Below are 26,336 nucleotides of genomic sequence, written 5' to 3' on the forward strand. Positions count from 1 at the left end.
ACATCATTGGCAATCAAATATTACAGTAATGTAAAAAAAAATTTTTAACATACCTGTGCTTATATTAAATCTGATTCTCTGTAAATTGTTAGCTGTAATTTTAAATTGACTAGAAATTCTATAAAAGGAAATCATATGTTTTTAGATTGCTCATGGCTTCAAGGACAGAAGCTATTTATGATTTAGTGAAGCTAGTTTGTACCAACTCTGTGTTGATGACTCTTTGAGACTGTTTCAAACGAATCCATAATCATCTACTAAGTTTTTTTATTTACTCCAGTATTGATGATGCCTTTGAAAATTTGTTTTTATAGTCCAGGGGTAGGCAACCTATGGCACGCGTGCCGAAGGCGGCACGCGAGCTGATTTTCAGTGGCACTCACACTGCCCAGGTCCTGGCCACCAGTCCAGGGGGCTCTGCATTTTAATTTAATTTTAAATGAAGCTTCTTAAACATTTTAAAAACCTTATTTACTTTACATACAACAATAGTTTAATTATACATTATAGACTTACAGAAAGAGACCTTCTAAAAACGTTAAAATGTATGACTGGCACGCGAAACCTTAAATCAGAGTGAATAAATGAAGACTTGGCACACCACTTCTGAAAGGTTGCTGACCCCAGTTATAGTCCATAATTTAAAAATAGATCTTAAATAGGGTAATTTAAGTGGAAAGTGTCTATAATGCCCACAGAAAGAGTATTGAGATGGTGGCACTGAACAGAATACAGATCTCAAAGTACAGTGATCTAGTGGTGCATAAAAGATAGTGAATGAAGTTCAGGAGAATGATTTCCCAGGCTAGTAAAAGCTTGTCTTCTCAAGGATGTGATACACTAGAAATGTAAGAATGCATGGCGGGGGTGGAAGAAAGAGAATGGGGGCACAGGGCGTTAACATTACTTTGCAACAGCCCTTTGACATGTACTTTAAACATCATTAATGTATGGGTTGGCAATAGCTTTAGGTTATGCTTAAGAAGAGCAGTAACTAGCAAGTTATAATATTTTGGCAAGGGGAAAGACAAAAAAGAGACATGACTGAGAAAATATTTTTAACTACGAACACTTTTTCCCTTCCAGGCTGGTTAAATTACCCCTTGGACAGAATAGGATTTTGGAGGAAAATGGAAAATATTATAGAAGCATTAACAGGTCAGAAACCTCGAACTGATGATTTACAGTGGGCATGGAAGATGCAATAAAGCACTCCTTAAAAAAAACAAAAAAACTAATATGTCATCTACAGGAAACAAGCATCTCTTTAGCACAGTGGATTTTAATCTTTGGCACAATGTGTTATGAAAACTTGGAAATTCTGCAGAGCACTGTTTGCAATGTCACAGAAGAATTTGATGATTTGCCAGCTTGGATATCTTTAAGAGTTGAAACACATTGATATTTGGAACATACAACCATTGAATGTAATTGCTAATCTTGATTGGTTTTCAGAGACTATTATGCCTGATGTTGTATTTATTAGGACGTGTGTATCCTGTTACTGTACTTGGGTGGATACTCACAATGCATCTGACTTCATAAATGTACTCAGAAAAAAAAGATATATGGCTTGAGTGTAAGTAAGATACATAAATTGGCTTTGTGCCATTGTTTACTGAAGAGTTTGTATCGTTTAATTTGCATGATACAATGTTTCAGGATAGGGCTAAGGACTAATTTGACTTTATTTTTAAACAGCCAAATTTTAAAGTTCTGTGTTTTGGTCATGATTTTTAAACTGAGATTCCATTTTTGTTGTCACAGTTTGGAACCCACAATGATTTGGTCACTCAGTTTTCCGCTTTAATCCATTCCTTCATCTATTTTCCTACAGGTATAAAATGTGGAGGCAGTCTACTGTAGGTACAAAATTGCACCAATAGAAAAGAAGCTCAAGTTTGAAAATGATGCCTTTTACACTGTTTAATGCTAGGAAGTCTTAACCACTGTTGTTTGTTGTTGTTAAATGTTTATATTTCAGAGGTTCAAATCCAAATTAGTGGTTTCCATTTTGTAGGATCTGCACAAGGATGTAGTACCTACCTCAGTGATCTTATGATTTGAGCAGACAAGCAACATACAAATAATGGGGTCCATAACTGTGGTTTTAAATTCTTTTTATGCCTTTCAAAATCAAGACGTTAATTTTAGTTAAATTAAGATTTCAATGAGAGAAATATGTGCATCTTAAAGCCATTTGTAATATACTTATCAATTGAAAACCCCTTATCAAATTGCTAGAGTGGGGCATATTGTAGGGTGGTTTTTTTGTTTTGTTTTTTTTTAAGGCTAGGAAGCAGATTTACCATGTGTCCTGATTCTGGTTTCACGCTTTTATATGCTGGTGTAATGCTGTTGATTTTTATGACATTGTATCTGACTGACCCTTGATGAAGAAATGAGATAAAAACCAGTCTCTGGTTCTTAAACTTGGAATCTATCTTTCACCTGCTGTCCCAACCCCCCAAAATGTTTTTTTTAAATATCTTGGGAATGGGGCAGAATTAATATTCAGAAAGAGCCAAAATGCTAGTGTGTCAATCTAGCTACCCTGGTTGGTAGAGCCCCTCCGCATCTGATCAGCGATCTGCAAGCATGGTCTTGCGGATACCACCGATACAAAGCAGCTATCTGCAGATTTGCAGAGATCTACTGATTGGAAAGGGGCACTCTTGCGTGTGTTAAATCATTAGGAGGAGAGAGTAGGGGATTTTTCATTTGCAGAGCCTTGAATAGTGTTCATCTGCAAAATGGTATGGTGCTAGATTAACAGTGCTGAACAGTTAAGAACTTTGTCTCTCCTTAAAGGCTAATCATCAGCAATACAGGTTTGTGGTAATAATTCAGCTGTTCATTTTAGGCACCAGCCATCCATGATCATGACTGCAGCCAAGTCTCAGACTAAACAAAAATGCCTGTTGTTTATTTCTGTTGTCCTGCAAGATTTTCCTCCCAGTAAAATGATCCCATATAAATTGTGAACTTGTTCTGAATACTAGGTACAATTGTCAAAAGTAATTAAGGTGCCATTGAAAATCAGTGAGACTTAGGCACCTATGTCACTTTGGCACCTTGGAAATTTTTACCCACTGTGAACAAGTGGACAGGCTCAGTCTAATTACATGCAGTTAAAAGTGTTAATTGACTAACAATCTCATATAGAAAGTAAGGTGGCCAGGTGCCCGGTTTTTGACTGGAAAATCTCGTCGAAAAGGGGACCTGACAGTGTCTGGTCAGATCTACTGATTGGACACTCAAAGTCTGGTTACTGTGGGTGGGGGATGCACCGAGTCGTCACCTGCGCCAGCCTCTACTCAGCCAGGGCCGCTCCCAGTGCCGGCTCCACAGGTGAGTCCCTTATGATCCAGGTGGGGGAGTGGAAGGGGAACAGCAGCGATAGAGAGGATGAGGAGTAGATGGGGCGGGGCTTTGGGGGGAAGAGGCGGGGCAGGAGAGATTCTGGCACTCCTGCTGGAGTTTTGGGTTTTTATCTGCACCTAGAGGGGCAGAGCAGCCACTCTGGCTAAACCAGGAAACGGGTTACTAGGAGTTAGGAACGCTGATATGTGATTGGTTGGCACAGCTATAGGGACCTACTCCTGGGAAATGCAGAACATACATGATTCCTGTTAAAGTCTGTAGGAGACAAAGTGGGAATGGGCCCTTGGAGGGTAACAGCATACAGTCCTTATGACACACACAGTGTGGTTTGTTGAAGATGATTTTATTTCCTTTAGGTATTTATCTACTATGTTAACAAACATTTCACATGCAACAATTTAAACTCTTTGGTGGTCTGTGTGTGTGCACGCAGCAGACTGAACATACTGCATACCAGGAACTATAACTCACATTTATGAGGAAGAGGGAGGTTAAAATTAAAAAAAAAAAAACTTTTTGTAAAAAAAACTAGTTTCCTTGTATAATTAGGACCAAATCCGGAGGGTAAAAGAAAGGGGAGCTGAAGCTATTCAGCACCGGTCCCGATCAGGGCACAAGCATGTTGCGCTGCCTTTGTGAATGTGTGATGTAGCATAACGCCAATGACTGGGTTGGTACAGTTATCTTTAGGGTTCCCTCTTCCAGCTTGATGTTGCTAATACAGTTTTGTTTATTATTAATGTGCTGATCAGAGATTCGAGTGTAGTAAAAGGGGGTTAGATCTAACAACAACCAATTGGGGAATCCAGTCTGAGCCAGTGAAATACAATATTACAATAAGTGGATCTAATTTTGGTTATTCAAACAACATCTTTTGAGTCCAATCAGTCTTTTTTTTTAACTAACCATAACATTTTGAAAATCTGTGTAAGTTGATTTCTCTTCTTTTTTTAAAAAAAATTAAAACATGAGAAGCTTTAAAGGATAGCAACAGATGGGAATTAATTTAATGTGCTGTTGTCATAACTTCAGAAAATTACAAACTGAACTAATGACAGTAAAATTTAGGGTAGGGAATTTAAGCTCTACACTGCCCTGCTGAGGCTTGAAGACAGAACAGTATTGATGTCGATTTCAGATTCCTTCATATGGGGATGAATGTCTATATGAACGCCTGATTCCTTACACAGCTGTAGCAAGGTGTTAATATTGCTCTGTGACAAACGTAGGTATCTGGATAAAAGAAAAAAGAGAGAGCAAAAGTATCTTGCAAGTATCCCAAAAGTTTGGTCAAAATTTCCATATGTGGTGTATAACTATAGGCACATAAATCTACCTTTAGAAAACTAAATAAAAACAGTTTGAAGTCAATGGGCGCTTGAGTGCTCAGCACCTTTGAAAATCAGGTCATGTATTAAGTTCCTGATTTTAGCTATTTGTATTTCAAAATGTTGAGCTGTATTGTTATTTTTATATATACATAGTCAAATGAAATAATTTGCAAACTACAGATTTGCAGGGTAAAGATGGTTACTCTGTATGTCTACAAGTTATTTTTTGCCTTGGTTTTAAAGATTTCCCTGGATTGCACTGTCTAGCAGTAAGGATATTTGATATTTCAAATGGTTCTAAAAAGAAGTAAGTATTTCTCATTATCATTCATCATCATTTTGAACCAACCCACATTACTAGTCACCATTAAAAGGTCATTTGCTAAAAGCTAGCACATAATGCTGCATGCAGTTATTATGCTAGCTGTTGTTGGGAGAGGGTGACTTCTTAATGGTACCCATTATACCTATTTTCATATATCTGTAAACTATGGGGGAATTCTCTTTGCTATTTTCACAAAACATTTTCTAACCTGCAGCTCAAAAATTCTTCAGGTCTGATCTGTGGCAGAGTCACTGTTTGTTTGAATTTTTCCTCTTCCCGAGCTCTTTCAAGCAAGCCCTTCAACCTTCTTTCAGATGCTGGGGATCCAGAGGCTGTTTCGTGCAGATGAAGTTTAGAAAAAGAGAACTTCTCTCCTGTTACCGATAGCTTTTGCAGGGAGGGAAACATGGATATTGCCTCTTGCATGGAGAAACTGTTGTTATCCACGTAAAGTTGTCTTGCACTGATATCCTTCTTGGAGACACTGGCAGTTGGGTGAGGATTGTAAAAGCTGCCTCTTGAGCCATAGGAAGTTCTAGCAAATACTGTCTGCATGGACAAGTCAGTTCCACTGAAGGGTGTGAAATCCTTTGAGTGTTTCTTGTCTGAAAAACATCAGAAATATTAAATGTCTTTTCTCCCTCTCTACTCAAGGTGCTTATATGGGCCCTATTACCATAGTAGCTGAGCACCTAACAGTCTTTGATGTATTCATCCTTACAACACCCTTGTGAGGTAGGGAAGTAAGATTATCTCCATTTTACAGGTGAGTAATTGAGGCATAGAAAGACTATATGATGCACCCCAGGTCACACAGAAAGTGTGTTGTGGAGCAAGGAATTGAAACCAAGGCTCCTCAGTCCTAGATTAGCACTGTAACCACTGACCCATCCTTTCTCTTTTATTGCTCAACAAATATTGTCCATTTTGAGACAATTGTTATATGTTAATTGCTGTGTAGAGCTGTAGAAGTACAGATTTTTTGGCAATAGATGCCTGTTGACCATTATAAAATATTTTGAAAATAAAATACAAGTCTGGAGGTTTGAAGCATGCCATCTCCAGGATGAAATTGACTAAGGCCTTGTCTACACTATGGGGGGTGGGGAGATCGATCTAAGTTGCGTAACTTCAGCTACGTGAATAACTTAGCTGAAGTCGACGTAGCTTAGATCTACTTACCGTGGGGTCCACACTATGCTGTGTCGACTGGAGACACTCTCCTGTCAACTCCCCTTGTGCTTCTTGTTCAGGTGGAGTACAGTAGTAGATGGGAGAGTGATCGGTGGTTGATTTAGTGGGTCTTCACTAGGGCCGCTAAATTGATTACCGATGCATCGATCGCCGTACGTCGAAGTTATGGTAAGTGTAGACAAGCCAATAGAGAATCTAGTTTTGCATCAGTTTTGAACCTGGTCTTCTGGATCTGTACTACTTGGGAATGGAGCTGCTTAAGGATGAAACCGCCAAAAAACTCTAATATCAAGTAAATGTTTTCCATTTAAAAAAAATCTGCTTTTTGTTGTTGCTAATTCAAAGAGAACTGTGTACATTGGTTGCTGTTAAAAATATCAGAATTATCACTGTTTATTTACTGTTCTAAGTTTGACAAGCTATGGTATCCGATAGCAAATGCTGAGGTTTTAGTGGTAACCACTATTACCTGTTAGTTTGTAAATAAGAACAGTATGTTTTTCTAAATTATAATATTATATAAGGTTGAACATGAGGGAGATTTTTCTCTGATTCATATAGAATACATGAAATACAAAGCTCTGCCTTCTAAAATATCCTTTGTGGTAGGAAAACAATGAAAGCTACAGAAGCAAATTCAGTGCTAAGGGTAATGTTGCCATCTGAACTCTCACAGGAGCTCATCTTGTAAAAGTTATTTATGCAAGAAGACTTTAGTCACACAAGTAGTCCCATTGACATTAGTGGAACTCTTTGCCTGAGGGAAGTCTTCAGGATAAAGCCCATGGTTCATAAAGTTAAGGGGAGCATAGAAGTTAGCTTTGGGAAAAACATTGGGGCCATCTTTTCCTACCAGCTGTGAACATTCTGTATGCAAATCAGGGAGTTAAATGAGCAGTTACCTAATTCACAAGAGCCTTTCCAGTGCAAATGCCAGACTTAGTTGAAACCTGTCTCAGACTGGGACTGTATACTTGTCTAATGTCCTATTTCCTAGTATTTCATTAGACAACATTATTTTAAAGTTATGAAACATGTATGTTGTTTTCCTAAGGAACCAAAATGGCTACATGTCTTTCAGGTTAAATACTGAACATAGGGAGTTTTTAAAAATTAATTTTATTTGTCCAGAAGACATTCCAGTCTATATGCAACACACAAATACAGTGTTTTATTTGTTTTAAAAAATGTGTATATACAAAGATGTCTAGCCTCTCAATCAAATATATGTTAGCTCCAGATTTGAGCCATATCTTCTTAGTATATTAGCCAGGAGCCCCATTTGGGACAATGGTGCTCTGTTTGGTAAATATGTGATTAGAGAACATTAAAAAAAAACCCGCCGCTGTCTTACAGCGGTTCAGCTCTGTCATGCAATAATTTATTGAGGGGGCATACTAACCATAGAAACACCTTTTAAAACTGGTAGACAAAATATATTGCATAAATCTTTTTTTTACTGCATCATCTCAATGGTTTAGGATCTTTTTTAAAAGAAACTGAATTAGATCATTCTGTAGATTAATTGCTTACTAAATGGAATGTTTAGCTGTTTAAGTTTTACAAGGCAGTGAGTCTAAAACAAATAGGTTGACAATTTCAAACATGGCTGCCTATAAACTTGGACACCTGAATCCATGTGCAGGCACCTCAATAAGAAGACTGATTTTCAGAGGTGCTGAGCACCCAAATATGAAATGTCTGGCCATATTTTTTTAATTTTAGACTATTATAACTTAACCAGTTTGGCTGGTATTTTTAAAAAAATAATAATTGTTTAACAATTCCAATGATTTTTTTGGTTGAGGCCTCAAAGTGGAATATGTTGTACCAAAGTTCCAAACATAAAGCAAGAAATCAGACTTCAGACAAAGTGCAAATCTAGAGCAGTACAAATGACAGCCTGCAACAAAACCACTTTCAGCTATAATCTAGCCAGTCCTCGATGTGAGCAGGATCGGGCCTGGGTAGTGCACACCTGGAAGACCTTGGTACAGTTTGAAACAATGATGATCTCTTAGGTGGCAGCTTGATCTCTGAACCGACACTGAGCCATGTGTTAGCTGAGGCTAGCTGGCACCATGATCCTGCAGGTAGAGTTTTGGATGAAATGGAAACCATTTGTCAATAAAGATTCCAGGCCATTTTTTCACATTGGTATTACCCCCAATGTCCGGATCAAATTCCAGTTTGTCTACTTAAAATCCCATCTTCCTCCCACCAATAGTGTCAGCAGGATAACTGAAAAGGAACAGCACCTTGCAACCTGAGCAGAATGAAGAGTTTGGGCCAGAGACAGAGGTGAGGCAAGTGGGGAATATGATGATGGGCTTTTAAAGTATCTATATAGACTCCGGCAAGCTAGAAGGGTCTCATTAGAAAAAGGGAGGGTGCTTTTCTGGTGGCAAGGAGAGAGAGAGAGAGAGAGGAGCTGAGTGAGTTTGTCTACCATCCCACAACTTTGAACCCTGGGGACTTCTTTGGGGTTCTAAGGGTTTAACTTACATTTGCTTTACTCTAGTGATCTGGAACCTTTGCAGAATATCAATAGTGATCCACTGCCTCATTGTGGTTTTCTGTATCTCAGCTCCACCTCTCTGGATTGATGTGTTAATCTGCCTCCAGCCCCGTCTTCAGTAGACAGCCACACCATTTCAGGTCACCATCATGGTCTCTGCAGTCATCTCTCATCAATCCTGCAGGTCTCATTCTATCTCTGATAGACAAAGGTGCCTTTCTAAGTCTGTAGATATTTCCTCTTAAATGCACAGGACTTGCAGGCTGCCTCCATTGCAAATGTCAGAGAGGATGAAAGACAAGAAGATGGCACAAGTGCCTGAAATGTGATATTTGATCTGTAGTGCACATAAAAAGAATCCTTCTCATCTAGGCTTTTCCCAGGACAAAGGGCTGGTTGTATGTCAAAGAACTTTCCCTTGTAAAATTATAACTAATGTAAGGCGGTGGGACATATTCTCATTGTTCCTATCCCTGGATTAGATAGCAAATGATTAGATAGCAAATGAGTTCCTATCCCTGAAATAGATAGCAAATGAGCACTCATGCGACAGGAGTTTCATTTGGAGCAGCTCCCCTTAGTTTTCATTCCCTGTTGAATCAAGCAGATGTATGGAAGGCAAACCACTGAGTGCACTGGGTAAGTATGTGGGTTGGATCTTATTCACTGTTTGCAGAAGGTGGAAAAATATCCTTTGAAATAATACTGTTAGAAGCAGGAGAGAAATCTAAGTGTGTGGGGGAGAGGGTGGTGGGGGGACATGGTGTACCTCTATTTGGAGACAATGCTACCTCTCTGCTAGAATTCGTGATGCTGTGTTAACACATTTCCATATGGCAATCCTACTGTGTACAATGTCTTCATTCCTCATGTAGTTCTTATTAAAAATCAGATATTTGATTGCACATCTGGAGAAAAATTAGTCAACATGTCACACCTGACACGTTGGTGGGGCTGTTCACTCCTGGCAACGGGTAAAGTCGGAGAGGATTTTGCAGTGATTATTCCCTCCCTGAACAAATCGAGTGAAGTGTGGGGGAAGGTGCATTTCTGTCGACAGAGAACAATTGCTCCCTACCACAGTGAATTCATCCACTGAGGCTGAGGCCGGAGTTAAGAACTCTTCACTATAATCTGTCTTACACTTTTCCTTCCTTAGCTTCAGGCCATTGCTCCTTGTCCTGTTATCTTCTGAGACTGTAGAATTCCCTTCCTTCATTTATATTACTATCTTGGAGGTATTTATAGACTATGATCAAGCTCCCCTGAGTCTTCTCTTTTTGAGACCATATAAGTTTAGTTCCTGCAGTCTCTCCTCATGTCTCTTATTCTATAATTCTTCTATTACTTTTGTTGCCCTTTGTATTTTCCCTAATATTTTAAACACTCTTCCTAAACTCTAACTATCTGAACCAAATACAGGGTCTAGATGCTGGAGCACTGAGAAGCACTATTATCACCCTACTGTACACTACTCAGTCCCACTATATATTCATCCAATATCTGCATGGACTCACCCCCCCACCCTTGATATTATGCTGTAAGCTCTCAATTTGCCACCTACCATCAATCATTAGATGTTTATTGTTGCCTTTATCAGCCCTCCCACCCCTGCAGAAGTTCTGTTTAGTTCCACTCCTTAAAGCGGTAATGTGTATTTTCAATAGAGTTTCAGCCTGTTGCTTACAGCATACAGTTCCTGTCTTAACAGGCCCCATTGCTGTTTGGTATGCTCTTCCTGTGACTTGGCTATCCCTCAGATTTAGACATCCTCGGCCAGCTTGACCATGATGGTGACTATGCATCACCTCCTGGGTGGTTGATGAAAACATAAAATAATATTGCCCAATAAAAAGTCTGTAGAAGATAACTCAGTTCCCTAGTAATAGGCTGGACACTCTGGGCCAGTTTTCAGAAATGACCTGTGTTGTGGGTGCAATCACCCACAGGCAGCTGAAAAATGCAAGTGTGAAAACCTGCATATACAAACCCAGCAGGAAGGTGTTAAATATTTCTACTGCACTCACTGGTGTTACTGCTTGAAAAGCGTATGTGCAGATATAAGCATGAACCAAGTTACAAGTGCACAAAAGAAGGTCAGATGAAGAGGGTGCGGCTGCTTGTAAATCTTTTTTGAATCCAGTTGGTTCCATTGTGAATGGGATTTGAATATGTGCACTAAGGGCTCAATCCTGCAAGGTGCTATCACTGTAATATCTTTTCTCCATTCAGATATTGGAACACACAAAATTGGTGTTTGACGTCTGTGAGAATTGAGAGCACTCATCACCTTGCAGGATAAGACCCTCTAAGAGAATTGGCTTAAGCGAGGGTGAGCAATAGACCAGGAGTTCCTTTACTGGGTTTGAATGGCAGGTTTCATAAAGGGACCTGCAGCATTTTGTACTGTACTCATAAGTGGGTACATCCAGTAAAAGAGAGAGAACACAATGTGTTCATATTGGGACATATCTGTAGATAAACTGGCTATATACTGAACAGCTCTTTATAAGAATGCGGAAGGTTCTGTACAAGGAGGAGTTAGCAAGAAGAGCATGGAGTGTGGTGATAGATGGTGAATAAAATGAGTTTGTGACAAACTCGGCTGTCAGAGATGCTTAAGTGTATTGCATAATAAACGGGGCATCCAAACAACATGTGAAAAGAAGACCTCATAATTTTCAGTAAAACTCCAGGGCAAAAAAGTAGAAACAAATTTAGAAGGAAAAAATGGATTTGAGAAGAGTTCAGGTCCATGCTGCTTCAGTTATTTGGGAATGTTGTATAAAGACTGATTTTTCTAAAATATAGTTAATAGGTTAGTCATTCAGTCTGTGATACGTCGACTTCCCCATGTAGACAAGGCCTCGGGCACCTGTCGTCTTGATGTCTCTCTCTCCCTTCAGACTTTAGAACACACGCAATTGGGATTTGCCACATCAGTTGCTTGATGTTTAGACTCTTAACTACTGTGATTTAAACCCATTAGCCTCTTTATTCATAATAGTAAAGCACTACATTTAGGGGGAAAGATTTCTCATTGGCTAGTGTATCAAGGAAGCTTATTTTCAAAGACAATGAAAATGTTGTTTTTCTCTTTGACAAGGACTTACAGCTTTGGCTTTGCTGCACGTGTCTGTTATGGTCTGGATGATAATCAGTAGCCAGAATAGTAATTTAAGTCACAGAATATATATATATAAAATATAATTTCCACTACATGCCTCCTCACTTTGCCATTTGCTTATCAGCAGGAAATCATCCTGTCACCAGCTCTATTTCATTGACATTTTCTCTTAATTATACTTAAATGACAGGAAGAAGAAAAACTAATATTTTACTGTTGAGGGAAGCATTTTGAAAAGAATCATTTACAGGGCTACATCAATAAAGTAGAGAGGGAGTTCTGTTCTTAGCAGAGTCGGAGAAACTCCAATTATTACAATAAGAAAAACTGATTATGCTGCTTAAAACCTGGAAAGTAAATCAAGCCTCATAAAGGCATGAATGAATGTTCTCTTCCCTACCACAACCTGGTCTTTTTGTTGGTTGGCGCAGAAAGCTGACAAAGTTGGGCAAATGGTCACCAAACTGGCTCCAGGGAGTTTCAGCGGAGCCTCTCTCGGAGACTTGTTGCCCTTCTTGGTTTGCCTCTTGGGTCACTTCACTGGATGGTATCTTGTAAAATAAATATTTATTATTCATATTAATTGCTGGTGCAAGTAGGTTTTTTTTCTTGTTTTTTTTTTTTTTAAAGGTGGTTGTGTTTCAGCAGAGCATGGAGTTACAAACCCAACACAGTGCGCTTTGGACACTGCTGTTCAAAGGAATTAAAAAGTAAATTGGGAACAATTTTTGAATTCTATCAAGCACACGGGTGTAGATCAGAGATGCTGAATGACTGGCCAAATTATTGGCCCGTCTGTAGCTGTAGGTTCAGGACAAAGCAGGGATGCAATATATGTTATCTTCTCTATTTGTATCTTCATTACAGTGGAATCTGAGTGATAACCATGTTTTAATTGCTGGTGAACACAAACAAAAAATAGTTCACCTTTACCTAGGAAGGAGGAATCTCAAGTAGAAGCACATTTTAGAGGGGTGTAATCTACTTTTAAAAATTATATTACAGAAGAGCTGGTCCTTACTTAAGGGAGGGTTGAATTCTGCATTGAAAGCAGGGATTCTCAACCATTCTTTTTATGTGTGAAGATTACAGTGTTTCCTACCACAAATTACAGCACTTATTCTTGAGCATAGAGTGAATTTAGTTTATACCGTAATTTAAAATTAATGTAAAATGGTTTCTTTAAGAAATTTAGCACTGTGTGTCAGACCTTTTTTTGTTTCTAATGGTCTTAATAGTTGTCAATGTAGAACCTTCAAAACTCCCATACAGTTAAAACTCACTAAGATCTTGTGCACAGGCAACATTTTAAGGTGTTTTTTAAGGATTTTGCCATAATTCTTAATAATCGAAAGATTTTTTTTCTGCAGAGGCTGACATAATTTTCTTCTACATGGATTTCCATGAGGAATTCCTCTCTTTCAAAATGTCTACCATCTCCTATTGTTCTCAGTTGGAGTGACGCCAATGGCTGGTGACCAGCAAAGATGCCTTCTTTTTGGATGATCAGCCCCTCCCACTGTTGCTACTGCCAGTAGCAAAAGAAGAAAAGCTGCCTCATCCCCTAAACTGATCCTATTATGTACTAATCATATCTGTATGGCTATTGCATGGTGTCACTACAGGGCAGAAATAAGGTTGGTTGGGTGCCTACAGTGTACATTTCCGCTCTGTAAGATGTTTGGATTTTTGTTTTAAGTTTAACTTTACCTGGGTTTCTTATGCTTGGTTTGTTAGATAATTACAACATCCCTATAGCTTTTACTCTTCACTTGCTGATATGTACTCAACCTGAACTCCAATTTAATGTAGTGTTATCTGGCAGTATGTTTATAATGATGGTGCAGCCTTGTGTGGGGCAAAGGTTGGACAGTCCTGCAGTAGGTTTAATTTTTTCAGGACTGGGGATAGTCTGCTCCTGAGTAGGCTACTTGTTTTATTCTCAATGAAAACTCATCCCAGGTAGACACAGCTAGCAAATGGGGCTGGTTTAGATGGTCATATAATTTATACAGTGTGTATCTATAATATATACAATCTGGTACAGTGACTGTGCTTAAACTTGCCAATATCAACTAAGATAAACATAAGTGTAACAGATGTAGAATCCCTATTAGTATGCATTTTAAATTGAATAGCAGAGTAAATAGGCCCTTAAAAGCTATGTAACTTATTGGCATGTTCTTCCTTTCATTAACAGAAAGTGAGTAGACATATTGCTTAACAACAACAACAACAACAAAGTTCTTTGCCTCTGTGTTCACAAGAGAGTATAGGAGACAGATGCCAGAAATAGTTTCCAAGGGATGCCGAGCTACTACTTAAGGACACTAGGATCTGAAGTGTGAGAAACTCTAGAGCCAGATGAAATCCAACCCACAAATTGGAATGAAGTGGCCAAAAAGGGGGAAATGTAGCTGTTTAACTCTTTCCCAAGAAGGATGGACCCATTTACAGTTGGGGGTGGAATGTTAGGGGTATGGAAGAGAAGGAAGTGCCAATTTATTTTAATTGGTGTATTTTAATAACCTTCCATACCCCCACTATTTGTCGATGGTGAAGCTAGGATAATGATAGGTTTTGCTTTCTAAAATCTTCTTCTCCAACCTTTCTTCTCATGAAAGTCTCCAAATGTCTGAGGGGTGTGTTAATTTAGATCCAGTTTTCATGCAACTGTCTTATCCTCAGGGGCGGCTCTAGGCACCAGCAAAACAAGCTGGTGCTAGGGCGCAAAAAAAAAAAAGGGCATGGGCGGGGGCGGGGGGTGGGGGCTGCTGGGCGGACCTGCCGCCCGCGGAGCCGGGAGGGGGGGTCCGGGGGACCGACGGACGGCGACGCACATGCGCGCGGAGGCGCGCGTACGCGACTGGCTGAACCTCTCCGGGCGCAGCTCAGGCAGCGCGCAGCTCGCCGGACCCGCGGCCCGTCCGCGGCGTCGCCGTCCGCGCGGGCCAGCCGCAGCTGACAGCCAGCAGCGTCCTCTGCAGGTCATGCGCCCCGCCCGCGGCTCCGCCGGCTCTCGCGCGCCGCGCCGCCGCGCTGCCGCTGCGGCCCAAAACTGCTGCCCTGCTGCTTATCCTCCAGGTGCCTTACTCACATTAAAACCCACAAATGCTACCAAAGTACAGCCAATAAACTGTAGACACACACAAATAACTCCTCCAGGTCCCCTCCACAAAACAACAAAATACCTTATAAACCTTCGTGACCCAGTGCAGCCCCAGCTGCACCCTCAGTTACTGATAAATGAGCAACACCCACCAGTACAAGGGGTGTGTTTTGTTTTTCTTTTTAACATTTGCAAATATCTTCTGGGTCCAGGTCTTTCTTTTTCTGCCAAGTGGTAGTGGTGATACAGTAAAACTTGAGAAACATTCCTCTGTTGCAGTGTAATGCCAAAACTAGAGACAACTGCCAGAAATTCATGTCCAAGCCAAGTTTATGGGAAGCCAAAATTCACTAGTGTTTGCTTTCTCCAAACATGGTTGTTTTTGCAGTTTTTTAGAATCCATGAATTTGGAGACATGCTCATGTAATTTCCATGTATTTGGAAATTGGTGAAATCCTCAAGTGTGGTCATATGAGGAGGGGCAGATGAGCAGCAGGTGCCAGTTGTCACAGGGTTATTGAAACAAATTACCTCAATGGAGCTATGACAATTTACAGCAGCCAAGGGTCTGGCCCAAAGGATTATTGGTGGCTACTCAAGTTGCCATGGTAGGATAGAATTTTTGGAGGGTGGAGCAAGACTTAACTTCTCCCACTATCCCCAGCCATGAACTCTCATCCCCTGGCTTGCCTGACCAGCATGATCTGCTTACATCTGCAGCATGCAGAGCTACTTGTATAGAAACCACAAGTCTTGTTTTATTATATGGTTTTTATGTATTGCATGGTGTCCCTTGGAAAAGCCGTTCATTACCTTGTATAAGTTCTTATATGACAACGATGCTGATGGTGATAATTCAGCTTGTTTTGCTAGCCATCTTTTCACTTTTCTTTCTTCCTGCTTCATCAGATTATCATTCATGCTCTTCATAGTCTCAAGTGATCTTCGAATCCTTTTCAGCTGAATGACAAGAGAGAAATTGCACCACCCTTAACAAGTTAGTTTTCTACAATTATGTCAGTGGTCTATGTACATGTAGGGGGAAGAGTTGAACCATTGCAAAATTATCTGACTCACTGGAGAAGTTAAATCTTTTATCTTATTTCATAGAGGTAAGAAATCCACAATAGCTTTCTTAGGTGTCTAGGAGAATAAGAATATTGTTGTTGAACTGCCACCATTTTCACATGGCTCTTATTTAGAGAGAGATCTCCATTAAAGTTTTTTTGTTACAAATTTGTATCACAAACTGCCTGGACATTTAAGGGAAATAAGTATCTTATTTTCTTTCTCCATACCTGAAATGACTCCCTGTCATTGGAGACCCTCAAGGTCTTAGCTCTTTTGTTGTCCAGCCAGTCCATAACACCACTATCCATGGCCTTCCAGCTTGTGTCAGCCATTTTTTATCTTGCAGGCGGGGAGGGGAGAGCCCCCTAGTGTGCTTTCAGAAGTAATTGGGCCTGCCAGTGCAAAGAGATTAACTGCAAATGGCTTACATGATTGCCCTACATTTTATCATAAACTCAGCAATTCTATGTAAAGGCACCTACTGCTGGCCCATGTTAATGAGGATGCAGAATGTGGATACAGAACTGTGAGGTAGTAATGTGGGTTTTCTTGCATAATGCCTTGGAATGATGTCCTGGCAACCAGAATGAAAACATTAAATGGACAGTGACCTCAGTAAAAGAGCAAAGCTCGCTTACCCAATTGGAATTTTATAATGTACTCATCTTCATCTGATTGGTACTGACATAAAAACTGAAGGCAATTAAAATAGAGTATTTTAAACAAGGGAATATTTTATGGAACAACACTGACTGTTGTTTAATAAAGGCGCCTAGTGTGTGTTTTACAGACTGCAAACTTGAGGTACTATAAAAGACCTCAGTGTGTTTATGTGATCATAAAAGCTTTTTCAAAATAATACTGTGGCTCCTTTCTCTTACCTCTCGTCTCTTGTTGGACCATTGCCAGTCTGGAAAACATTTTTTCCTAATGTATACACAAAATTAGAAGCATTTTCTCCCTCCATGTAGCTGAATTACCAGAAATCACCTTTTTGGCATAAGAATATCACCTCCCACCATGGGGATATTACATACACCTCTCCCTCGATATAACACTGTCCTTGGGACCTAAAAAATGTTACCGTGTTATAGGTGAAACCGTGTTATATTGAACTTGGTTTGATCCACCAGAGTGCGCAGTCCCCCCCCCCCCCCCGAGCACTGCTTTACAGCTTTATATACAAATTCGTGTTATATCGGGTGGCATTATATCGAGGTAGCCGTGTATATGCTTTCTTTCCTATAGCTTGTGTCCACAAGGTTACAAGATAAAGTTGTCCATTGGCTGTGATAAATAGGCAATTTTCTGCATTTTTAGGGTCCAGTTTTCAGAGAGGTTTTAAAAATTGCACATCTAGGCACTTACATGGACAGATCAGGTACTTAGCCAAACAGCTGAACATACACAGTTGGCTATGAATGCCAAGATTCCAGGTGCAGATTTCAAATGTTGATGTTGGGACCAAAACCCAAGCTTGAGAATCTGTTACGTCAGAAATGAACTCTCATTGGCAAGTATAGAGAAATTAGCCCCTACTGCATGATGTATTTCTTGAAAAGGGTGTGTATGTGTGCTGGGGGGAGGGGAGAGGTTGTATTGTTTTCTGTGGAAAACAGCCTGAACCAAAACCTCAGATCTAAACACTCCCAGACTAATCCAGATCCAGCCTGGGCCCATGACTAGGTTCCAATGTGTGATGCTCACTGTGTTTGCACGTCACCTTTTGTAAGGAGCTTCATAAACTCTAATTTGTTCCAAAATATCCCAGTGAGCTAGCTAAGTAGTACTCCTGACGGGTAGAATGAGAGACTGGGAGGTTAAGTGATCTGTGGAAGGCCACAAAGTGAGGCAGTGGTGGATCCTGGACACCCAGTCACCTGCTCTAACCACTAGAGCTTAGTCTCTTTTGTGATTGTAATGAAGAAGTACAGGAAAGATATCTCCTTAGCTAGTCCTTCAAACTTGTAAACTTCTACCTTGCAGTGTTGAATTCATAGCTATAGATTGATTATAATGAGCGTGGTTTTGGTTTTTATACGGGGGGGGTGAAAGGCGAGAGATGAGGGATTGTAGGTAACAAGGTAAAGGTAGGAGCTTTAGTAGTGTTCACAGATGGTAACTGTTCTAGGAAAGGAAGGAGTCTGAGTCTGTTTTCAGAGCTACATTAAATTAAACCAATAAATCTTTGGAAACTGCAGAGAAATCATTCACCTACCAACATCTCTCACAAAGGTGAAAGTCAAAACGAAAATACAAAAAAAGTTCAAATTCACTAATCTAGGACTCCGAGGGATTTTAGGACATCTAATAGCTTGATGAAACAGGGTACTCAAAGGAAAGTGTTTCCACTGGGAGGTGGATATCGATAGCAACCGGCCTACATTAAAACTATTGGATGAGGAAATTAACTAATGGTTGGTGATGCAGTGGTCTGAAAGCAGGCTTAATGGAGAGACTTGTGGTCTTTTACGATTTTAGGATGTGCTAGACACCAGTCCAAGAGATTAGGTAATGTATTTGTTATTGAATGAGAATTTAATCACATTGTCTGAGATGCTCAGTATTTCATAATATCAGCTGGTATAGGTTTTTCTAGGCAGTATGAGTGAGAGGATCTGGACATGAATTTCTGTAGCTTTGGCTGAGGTGACATTTAAATACAAGAATAGATCATCCTGGGGAAACTTACCATAGGGAAACTTCAGTATGAATATGTTCTCCTGGAATGTTTTTTGATTTATAAAAATCTACTGTAAAAGCCACGTTTGAGAACTCCTGAAGATGCAGTTACAATTTTACACACAATTACCATACTATTGCTCTCAAACGGCCATTTAGACATGTTATTGACAATTTGCGGGCATGAGCACAAATCAAGTACTTGGCGCCTTAATAAATTTGCCTGTTAATTAATTAGACCATTTGAGTCTTAGACTGTCTGGTAATGAAACAACCTTTACCCTCTAATAGGCAGTGAAGGAACAGTGTGTTGAGCCTGCACCCTTAGGATTCTGTCAAAAGGGTAAAGACTAAGGAGTCTTCTCCCATAAATGGTGTCACCCAGAGGGCCATGGGTCAGTGGACCTGTGGGAAAAGCTTAATGGCCCTGTTAAAGTTGACAGACTCAGCTGATCTGGCTACCAGGGTGAGTCCTCAGAATAGCTCTGCATCTCTGCACAGGGTCTGAGCCCCAGAAAGCCTATCACATACCCAAATCCCAAGACTGTACATTCGTATCAGCACTTAAGTGTCCAAATTAAGACACCAATGTCTGAAATTATTGCTTCCCCTCCCGACCCCCAAATTCCATAGCACAAGGACATTAAAATAGTCTGAAATGTTGCTTCTGTGGTTAATGTGCCTGGCTGTTAGTATGGTAGTGCCCCTATAATTTAATTTAGAAAAACAGTGGGATGTTTCAGAACCAGCAACATTAGAAATTGAAGTATATTTATCTCCAGCAAACATATAGCTCAGACAATAACAGTGCAGACTTCTCCCTATTGCTCCCTCCTGTGATATTAACCCTGGGTGGGAATAAAAGAATTCATTTTGCGAACCTGCTTCAGAGCAAAGATTACCTATTGCACTTAATTGTGTCTTGTGGGTAGAAGGACTGGGTGCAGCTGGGAACCAAGCTGAGGATGCCAGACCTGCTGCTCCCAGGACTTCAGGTTACCTTCAGGATAAAGTATCAGCATTCATCATTTTCTAGGCAAAACAAGAAGACTCCTATAGCTTTGTTTTTGGGTGTTTGTGTTTTATGTGCTGCACGGCATTCACTGTGCTCAGTTAATCCAAGAATTACAATTCTTGAGATATCCTGGAAGCACAGTGTCAATGTGTACTATGGCGTCCTCATAGAAACTTGACATATTGCATCATAATGGCCCTATGCCAACATGTACCAAACTCTGGTTTTCTAGAAGACATCATATATATTCTGGATACTTTATATCTAGAAACTAGAATCTTCTTCTGCCTTATGTTTTCTAATCTAGATTTGAAAAGCCACCTTTTCTAAAGGGTCTTCATCCAGCCTCTAATTTTGTCCTTGTAATCAATGGAATGTGTTGCTGACGCATGACATAATGGATTTGATTTTATTGGCACAAATGTTGGTGTAGGTCTCTGATTTGCAGGTGAAATTAATTTCTCCTGTAAAATTCCAGTCACAAAGTGAATATTTTTGAAATTTGAGCAACACTATTTTACTGCCACTAAGAGTGATGCTCTAACTATCTCAGGACTCTAGTGAACTATTTTTAGCTCTGACCCCATCACACGCGCTCCGTTACTATGCACTTGAAAGCTATTGCTCCAATGGTTTGCAAAGCTTGAGGCTGATCCCATTCTGGAAATTCAGGTGGGGGCAAATTCCTTGGAATCTCTTGTCCCAGATCATGATGTCATTTTAAAGAACATTTTAAGGTAAGAACTGCAGTTTAGATAACTGCTAACCGACTCTAAAATTGTCTAGAACCCCTTTAACTTAAGCTTTCTTTCAAATACTTTGAAGCTGAAAATCATTATTGAATCAATACAACGTGTTATGAAAGATCCAAACAAATGGGCTCTATTATGGATAAGGCTGTGACCTAGTTGCAGTGCATGAATTTTACAAACCTTGAAGTGGTGATTAATTTGATTTCTCAGGGTGTGGCCCTTTAGATTTGCTTGGAGTCTGAGTGACACCCCCCACACACACTTGGCCTCGCCCCCAGTTAACTGAAGGCTGAGTCTTGCCCAGTCCAATTCTAAATCAACTGTAACTTCTCCGGCATTTTTGTTTTGGTGAATTGTAACCATTGCAATTAGTTAAGTTACTAGAATAGTAATGAGGATGTGGTTGGATCCCATTCCCTGACTTATCTCATTGCTTCCCAGAGAGGGCAGCTAGGGAATTATTTACCTTTTAATTGTAGTTCTCTGAAGGTGAGAGCCTCTAAGGATTCATGCTCCTGGGTCAGCTGGTGTGACCTTGGGTACTGAATAACTAGAGTAAATGGTAAAGTTTAGAACTGGTCATAATGAGTTAGTAGAAAAATATGCCCTGAGGGGTCTATATGGTATATCATAGCCCCCAACTCCCAGATCCTTTTCAGACTAATTATTATAATTATAACTTAAATAGGAATAAAACCCCAGCTCTCAAGGGGTGGTTGGAGGATGAGTGTGGCTCTAATAGCGGACACCATATTCAGAGAACTCAATTATAAGCAAGTAATTTCCTTGTCTTCAAAAGGTAATTGGCCTTTTCTACATCCCTGTTCTTACAGATGATGGGGTAGTTGTACGTTTCTGCTGAGGAAGGCACTGCACTGCCAATAGGAAATTCACAGTGTAATACAGAGAAATGAATATTAGCATTGGCCTGAATCTCTTTTTATTGCAAAAAAAAAGAAAGAAAGAAAATGGCCTGAGCCCTGTGAAACACCTAGTAGGATACGTTTAAAAAAAGAAGTTCTTTCAGATCAATGTGGCTAAATGGGTTCTGGATTTACAGCCCTGGAAATGGAAGTTTTTCATTCTCCCCAGGAAGGTACAACACAGTCGTCTTATAACATTGCTGCTTGCCATTGCATCTCATTGTCCTGTTGTTGAGAGACCACCTCCAGAGGTAAGTGTGTAATTTGGTTCTAACCGCTCTGCTGAGACGGCCAGCAAGTGGGCTAATTAGTGCAAAATGTGGCAGCAGATTCACTGTGAAGAATTTTATCCTTCACCTTTTACATTCACACTCACATTCTATTTTTACTACACAATTTAATTCAACTGGCCTCAGAATAACCCTACCACATTGCCATTAACAAGACTTCCATGAATTACCCTGCATAGTTCACCCCCAATTCTTAATAGCCTGTGACCTGTAGACCACCCACAACACTAGCTTATAGCGCAATAGCATTTTAAAGAAAAATAGTCTGCCAACGTTTATTCAGATTCAAGAGTGAATTTTCATCTGACTGTGTTCATGACCCTTTCCTGTATATTTCCCTCTAATATTTGAGCGCTCAAGCTTTATTAGCACAAATATCCAGAAATGGCAAATTTTGTGCTTGGATGCTTACCAAAGGAGAGCTGACTGACTGTGTACTTGATTGTAAAAACTCTGTGATTCATGCTGTGTTGGCTAGTTGATAAGTCAGTCAGGTAACAGAAACAATACCATATGGCTTACACAGCTAACCAGCCTAATTAGAATAGCAAATATTAGCAAATGATTTGGTGATCCGGCAGGCGGAAGGGGGTGGTGTAAAACTCAGTGGCTTCAGTCTCAGGGGTTTTTTTACGTTTCAAGGTTTGACTGGACCTACTAAGAAGCGTAAACACATTTGCCCCAGACCTGGCACTTCTTAATTAAACTATAAGCAGTGTGGAACTGGAGGGTTTCACCCAATCCCAGTCTGGACAGCACTGCTGACGACAAAAACAGAAGCTTCACTCCTATGCCCTCTTTTACATCTCCACAACTATTCACAGCCAGCTGACATCAAGCACCCTTCTTTTTCAAAGCACTGCTCGAGTGGAACCAAGCTGAATGCAAATTTCTGTCCTCACATACCAATGGGCTCTTCCTAGCTATGAGAGAATCAAAATTCCAGATCTCACAACCTGCGCATATCGCAGCTGTTTGTTTTTTCTAAAGCAGGGGTAGGCAACCTATGGCACGTGTGCTGAAGGCGGCACGCGAGCTGATTTTCAGTGGCACTCACACTGCCTGGGTCCTGGCCACCAGTCCAGGGGGCTCTGCATTTTTATTTAATTTTAAATGAAGCTCCTTAAACATTTTAAAAACCTTATTTACTTTACATACAACAATAGTTTAGTTATATATTATAGACTTATAGAAAGAGACCTTCTAAAAACGTTACAATGTATTACTGGCTTGCGAAACCTTAAATTAGAGTGAATAAATGAAGACTCGGCACAGCACTTCTGAAAGATTGCCAACCCCTGTTCTAAAGCAATCCCCCAGATCCTAACAGCCTTGCACTGGGGGAAATGTCAGGGCTCAGACCTATCTCAGCTTGCGGTATTGTTTAATGCCATTGCTAGGTGTCCTGGAATATTCTAAGAACATTACGGTTTTTGAAGGCAAAGCTGCATTACCCATACAAGGATGCCCATTTTCAAACTCTCAGGAAGGTTGAAAGTGGTTTGCTACCCCGTATATCTGAAATAAGCTTGTTGCTTCTGCTTGTTCGGTATCAGCAAACATTTAACTAGCAAATCTACAGCTCACGTTTTAACATCTCGGTCAGTGTCCTTCAATAGCAGAGCTGTAAAAGATGTCGTTACTATAGTAACACTTTCAGTTGCCTAAGTGACAGTGTTCTTATGATGTCATCAGAAAACAATCTGTTCCAATAAACACCTTGAACTCAGTTTATGTAAGTGCTGTGTCCTGATATAGTTCAGACAGGAGACAATGAGAAAACCATGTTTGCTGTGTAATTCCGAAACACTTCTTTTCTTTATAAAATGGAACACCTTCACACATTTTAAACACAAAAGAAGAGAGAGAGAATACTTTGACCTTCTGTTCTAATGGAGTTATTTATGTAAAAATAGCTCTAGCTACAGTCATTTAAATCACAGTAACCAAATGGTCTCATGCCTACTAGCTATACACTTGCTATTGGTGCGCTATAGTGTCTTACTAGATGTTACAATAGATGTACCTAGCAAAACTCCACTCCTTCAAAATCTCTTAAAGCTTAATAATGTTTCCTCTTCCTTCTGTTCTTAGTGCTGGAGATGCCATACTGACGTGTGTCTTGCCTTCTGATAAACCATGGAATATGTACAATATGGGGAGAAGCAGCAACGGCCACTTTACTTGTGAGCCTTTTACATGGGCCAAGCTCAGTGCTGGAGAAAGCGGGTGCTTAATGGAATTACACCTCTTATCAGACCCAATTCCAAGCTGGTGTGTACCAACCCTGAGCTGGACGGAGTAGGACAGTATGGGGGGCGGGGTCCAGTGACAGCAGGTAGGCAACTGCAGTGCCCTGATTCTCACGCTAGCCATAACACCACACTGCGGGAATCCCTCAGCAAGGGAGATGGGGGCAGTTTCTGCTGCTTTTGCACCACCTGAATCTGGCCCACTATTTCTAGGGGAGAGCAGTGAAGTTTGGTTTATGTGCCGCCAAATCCTTGGTCCCTTGAGACTTCCATTAAGGACCAGCTGTAATCTGGATGCCTGCCCACAAGAAAATGGACTGACCCCCTCATCCATTTCTGAAATGCTGTCAAATAGCCACAGCCAGCTTTTACACTACTAGTTGGAGTCAGCTTTGAACCAGATCTACGGTAGCAGTGGAAGTCTCCGTATCACGTTATCTTTCCCAAGCCTTTTTCATTCTCCAAGTATTGCAGTTTTCATGTTACCTTTAAAATAATATGTGCTTTCTTTAAAAAAACAAATAAACCCCTTCTTATTCATATCATTCCCCTAGGTGTTTACACCAGGTTTGTTGTGTTGTTTATCAGCTCATTTTTAAATATATCCTCAAAACGTGCCTTTTTTAAAACAGTGAAGTGTGCGAAGATGTAGCTTCAGCTGCTAGAGAAGTGTGGTTGCTGAATCCAGCTAAACCATGTGGCATAAACTGGGTGGGTGTGTGCATGTGCCCCATACATTCCTTCCTTTCTTTGAGTCTAGTGCAATGGCTCAGAGGTTGAGTTATATTTGTGATCAGTCTTCTTTGAAAAACAGAAAATTTTCCCTAATTTTAAAAAATTGTATAGTATTTACAAAAACTGTGTAATGGGAGTAAAATATGAAAGTATTGTTCCTTTATTTTCCACCAGCAAAAATTTGAACGTCTCCAAAGTCTAAACTGGCTTTTAAAAATTATTTTTCTCTTACCATTTATTCAAGAATTTTTTAAATTTTTTATTTAGTATTTTTCCCATCCACTACTACTAATTTACATTTTAATTCCTTGCAGTGTTCTGTGGGCATGAGATCTCTTGCAGCAGGGAGAGATGAAGAACGGAGCAACAATTGTATTATTGAAGAGCTCCATAACCACAGAGTGGGAAAAGCATGATCGGATGTGATTCTTAGAACAGATGCCCAAGCAGAGTTGGCAGTTAATTAAAAGCACCATGTACTTAATGATTAACTAATCACAGCATGATGGCATTCAACAGAGATGCAAGAAACTTCTCTGCTGGATTCAACAGAGAAACTCCTAATGTCTGCCTTCAGGGTACCGTACTTACAACAGTTTGCTTTTGCATTACCAGCAGAGACAACACAAGCCGTTAGTCTAGCAAATTTCATTAAACATTGCTTAGTTAAAACTTTAAAAATGGGAAGGATGAGCTTAGTCAATGACTATATGAGCCATAAATGCCACAATGTTTGTCCTTTAGAATGACAAGCCATAGCCCTTCTGTAAAACCTTCCTTCCAAGGATTTCAAAGCACTTTGCAGACATTTAATTAAGCATCACAAATGAGTTGTGCAAGTGTTTCCATTGTGCCAGTGAGTAAATTAAGACAGATGGGTTAAATTACTTGCTTAAATTCATATTTGGAGTCTATGGCATAGCAGAGTCTCCCAGTTCTCAATCTTGGGCTTTAACCAATGCACTATGTTTCCCTTCTTTGTCATGGAATTGCAGAATCCTTCTCTTTCAGATAAATGATGTGGAAAGGATTAACTCATTCAGTTAAAGAACTGGCTTGAACCTTAGTTTGGAGTTGAAATTGAAAATGCTTGGCTAACATTGTACGCAGTGCAATTGTAGCCCTGTCAGTCCCAGGATATTAGAGAGACAAGGTGGGTGAGGTAATATCTTTTATTGGCCCAACTTCTGTTGGTGAGAGAGACAAGCGTTAGAGCCACTAAGAGCTCTTCTGTGACGCTGGGAGTACCATTCCCAGGCCTGTTCTAGAGCTAATCAGTCCACTGTAGTGGTAATTATCCAACCTCAACCAAAGTCTCCGCTAGCTGTTAGAGTACATGATTGGCAGTCAAGAAATCTGGGTGGTGTTCTTGGTTCTGCCAGTCATTTACTATAAAGCCTTGGGAATAAAAATTACTGAACCTTTGTTCCTCAATTTCCCAATCTGATACAGAGGATAACACCTGCCTGTTAGGGATGTTTGTTAAGGTATAATTAACTAATGTTGGTTAAAGCACTTTGAGATCCTTGGATGGAACAGGCTGTCATTCTAAACCAAACCTTCAGATACGGGCTACAATGCTTATTCTTTTGCTATGTTTTGAAATTGTTTTCTTCCCTGCAGGTAGG

General features: G+C 40.1%; 2 protein-coding genes and 1 long non-coding RNA gene across 9 annotated transcripts in view; 2 read left to right on the forward strand and 1 right to left on the reverse strand.

Annotated features, from left to right (window-relative positions):
- LOC120384194 (plasmanylethanolamine desaturase-like) overlaps window positions 1–2,432 on the forward strand; it is a 75,403-nt gene extending 72,971 nt beyond the window's left edge. Inside the window, exon 6 of the mRNA XM_039502560.1 lies at window positions 1,087–2,432. Within this exon, the coding sequence (XP_039358494.1) occupies window positions 1,087–1,208 (122 nt within the window). The 3' untranslated portion in view covers window positions 1,209–2,432. The remainder of the gene's footprint in view (window positions 1–1,086) is intronic.
- Window positions 2,433–4,360: 1,928 nt separating this feature from the next.
- On the reverse strand, window positions 4,361–23,380 carry C16H16orf78 (chromosome 16 C16orf78 homolog). Of its 6 annotated transcripts, XM_039502521.1 has the most exons (7): window positions 23,309–23,365; window positions 20,975–21,050; window positions 16,287–16,451; window positions 15,802–15,948; window positions 12,280–12,430; window positions 5,249–5,645; window positions 4,361–4,617 (listed from the first exon to the last, which is right to left on the reverse strand). In XM_039502521.1, the coding sequence occupies exons 3-7, from the start codon at window positions 16,389–16,391 to the stop codon at window positions 4,470–4,472; spliced, it is 948 nt and encodes a 315-aa protein (XP_039358455.1). In that variant the 5' UTR covers window positions 16,392–16,451; window positions 20,975–21,050; window positions 23,309–23,365; the 3' UTR covers window positions 4,361–4,469. The 6 variants fall into 6 exon arrangements, with proteins under 6 accessions (XP_039358455.1, XP_039358459.1, XP_039358456.1 ...); XM_039502525.1 differs by lacking the exon at window positions 16,287–16,451 and having other exon boundaries at window positions 23,309–23,379; XM_039502522.1 differs by lacking the exons at window positions 20,975–21,050; window positions 23,309–23,365 and adding an exon at window positions 19,644–19,662.
- Window positions 15,745–24,494, forward strand: LOC120384176. 2 transcript variants are annotated; one of them, XR_005588663.1, is made up of 3 exons: window positions 15,745–15,985; window positions 21,601–21,682; window positions 23,816–24,494. It is a non-coding gene; the product is annotated as an uncharacterized LOC120384176 (long non-coding RNA). The 2 variants fall into 2 exon arrangements; XR_005588662.1 differs by lacking the exon at window positions 15,745–15,985 and adding an exon at window positions 20,004–20,493.
- The last annotated feature ends 1,842 nt before the right edge of the window (window positions 24,495–26,336 follow it).

This window comes from Mauremys reevesii, linkage group 16 (genome assembly GCF_016161935.1).
Source record: "Mauremys reevesii isolate NIE-2019 linkage group 16, ASM1616193v1, whole genome shotgun sequence".
Taxonomy (NCBI): domain Eukaryota; kingdom Metazoa; phylum Chordata; order Testudines; family Geoemydidae; genus Mauremys; species Mauremys reevesii.